The sequence below is a fragment of the Euprymna scolopes genome, chromosome 15 (genome assembly GCF_053919585.1).
Source record: "Euprymna scolopes isolate OS-2025 chromosome 15, ASM5391958v1, whole genome shotgun sequence".
Taxonomy (NCBI): Eukaryota; Metazoa; Mollusca; class Cephalopoda; order Sepiida; family Sepiolidae; genus Euprymna; species Euprymna scolopes.
The window spans coordinates 3638612-3645675 of record NC_136496.1 but is presented as its reverse complement, the minus strand read 5'-3'; the positions used below and the strand labels follow the sequence as shown (position 1 = coordinate 3645675).

At 33.5% G+C, this 7064-nt stretch overlaps 1 protein-coding gene across 4 annotated transcripts in view; it reads left to right on the top strand.

Annotated features, from left to right (window-relative positions):
• The first annotated feature begins 549 nt into the window (after positions 1–549).
• LOC145293695 (AP-1 complex-associated regulatory protein-like) overlaps positions 550–7064 on the top strand; it is a 296359-nt gene continuing 289844 nt past the window's right edge. For 2 of the 4 annotated variants that reach the window (XR_013869748.1, XM_080140108.1), the window contains exon 1: positions 774–1540. Coding sequence is in view for 3 of the 4 variants with exons in the window: in XM_080140108.1 (XP_079996234.1) it covers positions 1500–1540 (41 nt within the window). In the remaining variant the exon portion in view is untranslated. Of the gene's footprint in view, positions 1541–7064 lie in introns of all 4 variants that reach the window. The other 2 variants (XM_080140106.1, XM_080140105.1) reach the window with 2 other exon arrangements.

Genomic DNA, 7064 nt, shown 5'->3' with positions numbered 1-7064 from the left:
ACAAGAATGGTCTAGATTCTGTTGATTTTATTGAAACTCCAGTGCATTATGGTAAGCGCACTCTCACATATGAAAAATAACTGAGCAGCCCTGTCGGCATTCCCTGTAGGGGCGCTTCAGGCAATTAGAAAGAAGATAAAGCCTGGGAAGACGAACCTCATTGAACTGAACACAACTATAATTCAGCCCGACAACAATAATTCATTCATTTTTGCTACAAAACCAAGGAAAACCACGGACGTTGCACGTGCCCCTGTTGTATGAAAGAACCTACGCTTGAGTCATAGCTGTTTGTATTTTTATCATTTGTCGTCTGCTCGGCTGTTATTGATCTACTGGCTTTTTGGCGAATCAAGCCTTACTTCCGGTTCCTGCTTCCTCCTCCCTCCTAGTTTTATCCTTCTCTTACTTCTCTTCTTAAAAAAAAAAAAAAAGAAACCGTGAGTACGCGCACGCGGAGAAGAGAGAGAAAGAAATATATATATAGAACGAGAGTGGCATAGAAAGAAAGAGAGAGAGAGAGAGAGGGGGGGGGAAAGAAAGATAGATAGAGGAATAGATAGAGAAGGATAGAGAGAAATACAAAAAAAGATAGAGACAGAGAGAGAAATAAATAAATAAAAATAGAGAGATAGATAAATAGATATAGAGAGAGCATACTGTTGTCACTGGCGACCAAGCAACCCGCCACTTTCTCTCCTCGCCTTTCAATTGGATCGTTCGAGTAAAAAAAAATAAAAATACGTATCCGCTTTCCCCTCCCTCCTTCGCTCACAATAATCAACAACTCAATTATTATCTTTCCTCTTTCTCTCCTTTCGAGACGTCGAATAGTCATTTGAACTGCAGGTGCGAGTATTATTCATTTATTTATTTTTACAACCAGAAGAACCTCGAAGACACTTGAAAAATGACAAAACGCCAGCCTTCCGGGGCTAGGATTAAGGAGTAGTACCTGTTCTATTCTCTGTTAGAAGAGCAGAAATCTGTTTAAACTGAGGCAATTTACAAAAAAAAAAAAAAAAAAAATATTTCTCCAATCCAGAGCCTCCCCCTACTGGGGAGCTGAGATTTTTTTTTTTTTTTTTTTTTTTTTGTATTAAAAATCAACCTCGTGGGGAGTCTGTTAAATCGGAGCTCCCGGAAACGGCGGAAAAAAGAAGGGGGAAGCTAGAAAAGCCCCTGACGATGGAGGGCGAGGAGGATTGTCTTCTTTTTTCTACTGGTTTAGTCCAGCTGTTGCCGCCTTCTTCGTTTCGCCAACGATGACGGATATTTCTTACCTGATGAGCATTTCACGGAAACCTCGAATAATTAGCGCTTCTAAATATTGCAATTATTTTTTGCTTTATTTGTTCAACATAATAATAAGCCAGACGAAAAAAAAAAATATTGGTTATTTTAATTTAAAATAACTGCTTCGTTTTTTTTTCTTTCCTGGTTTGTTCAATGCTTGTCCCCACGACGACGAGACCCGGGTTTCCTCACTCGTTTTTACTATGGGGAATTGCATCACACGATGCTGCGGAAAAGACAAACGGTGAGTAAAACAAACAGAAAACATTTTTTTTTTTATATTGACATGAAACAAAGAAACACGTTTTGTTTTGCAGTGTTTTATTTCTTTTCATTTAGGTTGGGGGAGGCGTTCGTTCCATAGACAATAACACAAGCATGGTCTGTGTGTGTGTGTGTGTTTTTTCTTCCCGGATAAATGCTTTAAACAGGAAAACACGCACGCCCATAAATACTTTATATATATATATATATATATATATATATATATTCTTAACAAATACTAGGTATAATTACTTATTTCTCACGTGACCTGACACACCTGCCTTTTTATTTTTACATAATATTTCCTCTTGAAAAGTTCAAGTACCTGTCGTGTTGTGCAAAGTCCGTTTTATTATTACTGCTACCCCCCCCCCGATTGCAGGACCATATATATATATATATATATATATATATATATATATATATATATATATATATATATATATATATATATATATAACTCGGTTAAGTTCTTAATTACTTGTGCAGAAGCATATCTTTTCTTTTATCCAAATGGACACTAGTTGGATTTTCTAAACTCGACATGCAGGGTTAAAACAAACAAACAAACAAACAAAAAAGATGCCAAATGTGACCGATTATTCATCAGTCGAGGTTTTGAAAACATATATAAACTTATAATAACGTCTGTTTTCCCTAGCGAAATAATCAGATTTTTTTTTGTACTCATGCATAGTGATCCGTGCTGAAATAATGTTATTTAAAAAGCCATTCTTAACATGAGGAGGGGGGGGGGTGTTTTGTACCTATTCTGTACTTGAAACTTACAATTGAATAAAAAAAACATAAAACTAATTAAATGTAGAAATACGATTTAAAAAATAGCGCGGATCACTCTCTGCATTAGCACCATTTTTTTTTTTTTTTTTTTTTTTTTTTAAGTTTACGGCATTTATGGTACCGTGCTGAAATAATGTTATTTTGAAAGCCCTCCTTAACATGTAGGGTGTTCTGTAACTCTTCCATACTTCCACCTAACAAAATAAAAAGGATATCATGAAACTTGAAAATACTATGTAAAAAAAAAATAGCACGGTAACATAAGTGCATAAACACCTTATTAAATATAGCTAGTTGAAAGTACAAAATAGTTGCAAAAATCCACCTCCTCCGTGTTAAGAATGAATTTCTAAACGTTATTCCAGCACGGTCCGTATTCTGGAGTACTTTTTTTTATTTTATTTTTTTTTTAATCATTAATTTAACCTCAACCTAAGTTTTTAGGTTTTAAAGTTCGGTTTGGTCACGACCATTGTTAAGATGGTTGTAATTTGGTTCGGTTCAAATTCTGTAGAAGCAGTGCCTTTTAAGCAAAATGTAATATCTGTTTTAAAGTTTTCAATCCTGTCAGCGAAGAAAACGTCCTTCTAGACTAAGGCAATCTTTGTGTCCCTTTCTGGAGAGCTGGTTTCCCCACATTAAAAACTGACTTTGTGTCTAACTCTTCCCTCATGGGGTGGCAACATAGGTAAATGTCTTAAAGTGGCATTAAACTTTGAAATACCGAAACAAAAAATATATACGCAGTAAATATTTAATGTAACGTTTGTTTTTTGTTTCATTTAAAAAGGAAAACTTTTTGGTGTGACCCCAACCTCCTCATGGTAAGAACGGCTTTCAGAATAAACACCCCCCCCCCAACCTTCAAAGCTGTTAACATGGAGAGGTTGAGGGTGTTTATACTACGCTGGGTACTCTCGTTCAAAAAAAAAAAAAAAAAAAACTTTGAATATTTTATATCTTTAAGAACATTTTTCTGAAATTGAGTGAAACAACTTCTCAAACCATACTTAAAATCTTACATTGATATTTTTTCCTCTTTAAGTTTGACTTTAAACTAAAATTGGTTATCATTACGATTACTGTTTCCACTTCACTTCCGGTAACCCCCCCTCTCTCCGGCGGACCTGAAGGATCTTGCCCCCCCACCATATTTTATTTTGTTTTTCGATTTTTAGCCGATTATTATCAAATGGACACTAGTCCACCAGATTACATAAAAAAAAAATTGTCAATATTTAAATATTTGTAAGGGGTGCTCAGTTTCTAATCCAACGTATTAGTAAATGGATCACCCATTTTAGAACCTCTCGGCGTTTTTCAACCACATTTCACGAATTAAGCATTTTTTCTCCCTTTCTCAGATTATTTATATATTTGTTTATCTTCAAGTTTCGTCACTCGACATTTACAAATTCGTCACTCAACATTTACAAATGTTTTGCCCGGACGATTTTTATTTTATTTATTAAAAAAAAAAAAAAATTAATAAGCATTCTTACGGTTTCAAAAATTGAATGCACGCGCGAGAGCGCGCGAAAACAAACATGGCGACCAGTGAAAACAATACGGAATACAAATCTTAAAGTCAACTTTTTTTAAAGGTAAGTCTTTAGTTGATACTCTAGCGAACATTCATTGGGCTTAGATTGTAAAATGTGCTGGTGACACAACTTGAAGATGTATATAAAATAATCGAAGGCGAAATAAAAACAAATTTAAGTCTAAACTGCTTTTAAAGGGAGGGGGGCTAAATTTGCAACATTTGGCCTAAAAGCATCTGGAACGGAACGTTGCATTAGAAACTGAGAGCACCCTTTACAAATACTTAAATATTGACTTAATTTTTTTTTTGATAATCTGATAGACTAGTGTTTATTCGATAATAATCTACTGAACAAATTAAAAAAAAAAAATTAAAAAAAAAATAGAGGGGGCAAGATTTTTCAGGTCCACCCCCATTAAGAATTTTTGGCACTTCTGCATGTCAGTGAAATGAGGCGAATGTGTGTATTTTAGTTTCAAGAACCGACAGATGTGGATAACTTTTCCTTTTCTAAAAGTGCGTGCAAACTAAGATTATATTTTGATATATTTTGATACAATCTTTTGAGAGGAAGACCCCGAAACGGTGCGTATTCTCTTCTGATGACCCAATATGATCTATATGACGAAATACCCCCCCCCCAACATGATTACATAGTTTTAAGATATGCTATGAAATATCCCCCCCCAAAAAAAGCACCAACCTATAAAATTTAGACGAGGAAAGCCCTAGAAAGGCGCTTTATCTCTCTCTTGCCATTAACTTATCCGAAAAGAAAACGGCTAATAAACATAAGTATATACAAGCCTATAAGGTAAGCTGTTTCTCTCAAATATATCTTCTGTTATTCGCTTGCTTCATAGCGAGTTTCTACTACTGTTACAATAGTAATTCTTATCCTCTATATTTAAACCTCTATAAATGTTTTGCGTTCTTAAAATTATATTTTGATACAACTTTATTGTAAAAAAAAAAAAAAAGGTTATCCTATTTTATTTTCAGTTATGAATCATTCATTGAAACGAAATTAATACATTAAAATTATATTTTGATACTTTTTTTTTTTTTTTTAATGTTTCGATTTTCATATTTTTATTTCGTTATATATTTTTGCGTTATCGTAAATACTTGTTTATATTTGAGGTTTACATAATGGCCGCTAGACGTCATTTCTCTTTCGAAGAACGGGTCGATAACTCGTTTATTACTAATGTTACTGTCATGCAGAAGTGCCGAATTTTTTTTTTCTAAATAACGTCATTATTTAGAAAAGCCCTTAACAAGGGAGGGGTGCAGTGCATCTGTACTTTCACCTAACAATTTAAACAAAACATACTGTAAAACCCGTTTTTTTAGTATTTTTTTTTTTTTTTTTTTTTTTTACCGAAAAGTTCAATATAACGAATGTTTTTGCTTTACTTATAAATAAAACGGATGTTTTTCTATAAATATTTAACCGATAAACTGTTAAGCTACTGGTCACATAACACTGAAATTAACAGGAAATAATCATACACCAAGGATGGTTTATAACGAGTAAAATCTGTTTGGATGGATAATGCGTACAAAAAATGTCGGAAAGTTGAAATGCGAAATATTCATTTCAACTTGCTGACATATTAGTTTTACGCATGCGCAAATTCATTCATAGCTTGAATTTGTTTGATTTAAAATCTTATGTCGACAGCTCAAACGGTAGGGAAAACAGCTGGAGGAATAAATGTTTTGGTTTCGAATCTAGCTGATGGCACCCAATTGATTTTTATTACTTTGGCATTACTACTATACATCAGGTACATAATTGGCTCTGTAATAATAAATACGGAATCTGCATGAATTAAAATATATTTAAGCGTATTTTACGACCGGGCAGCGTTCCCTCCACGCCATTCCACTAGTTATTTAATAATAATCTTGTGCTGACAAGAATTAGATTACTAGTTTTTAAAAAAAATTTTTTTTATTGTTTTATTTTATTTTATTGTTAATCGAATTTTAATTTTGATAAAAGAAACAGCGTAAAAATAAACCGAATGTCTTTAAATCTTTTTCAATAATTACGAAATTGAATCCGCCATAATGCATTTCGGTTTGAAAGGAATTTGGAAGCCTTTTAACTGTCGAATAGAAAATCATTTAAACGGGCTTAAAAATTCTGAGCAGATCCTCAGTTATTGAAGTTTTTGGAAGCTAATTTTATAAATAGATGAAAGTGCGAGCCCTCCCGGACAACGCCAAGTTCAGCTAGAAATTTATAGTTCAAAAGTCCACGAAATGAAAATATGGCAAGAAAGAATATATTCTCTTATCGACATAGACATAATCGAAGTCTGATCGAATGAGAAAGTTTTATTTATTTTTTTATTTTATTATATATAAGAAAAATAATGCGAACCAGAAGAGTAATCGACTCGGCCTGCAGCAATCGGCGTTTTAGTCAGATTCAGTTTCTGATATTAAACTTCATCCGTAATATAATTTCCAGTTTCTCACATAGATTTATTCATTTGTAAGTTGAAAGTGCAGAATAGTTAAACACTCCCTCCTACCCATGTTAAGAATGATTTTCTAAATAATTATAACAACGTTGTTTCTGCATGATTCATAAACCAGATTATTTAGAAAGCCATTCTTAACACTGACGGAAGGGCTTTGTTAAATATTTTGTATTTTCACCTGACACTTTCCAAAATAAATTAATAAAGATCAGGACAAACTTTGAAAACTAGAAGAGTAAGGGAAGGGACTCAAAACAGGAAGTAAATCTTTAATATCAGGAACTAAACTTGACCAAGTTATATTTCAACAGAAATAAAATTATCAGGGTTTGTTTTACAATCCAGAGGTACGAAAAAGTTGTCAAAAAAAAAAAAACAAAAACAAAAAACAACAAAAACAAAAAAAACGAAAGTAAATGTTTACTTTAACTACAACAGAACACCGACCAATAAAATTTGGTTTTGTGAAAGTTTTCGGGGTCTGACATTCAAACCCGTCACAAATTTACCGTTTGCATGGTATTAACCCCTGAACCCTCGCACTATTTTGTGCCATATCACCGTCGTCGCGTGAGTAGTTCTTATTGAAATGTGCGTGCGTGTAGTCACGTGATCTTTCACAAGGCGCATGGATACATGGCGGATATTTTAAATGACAG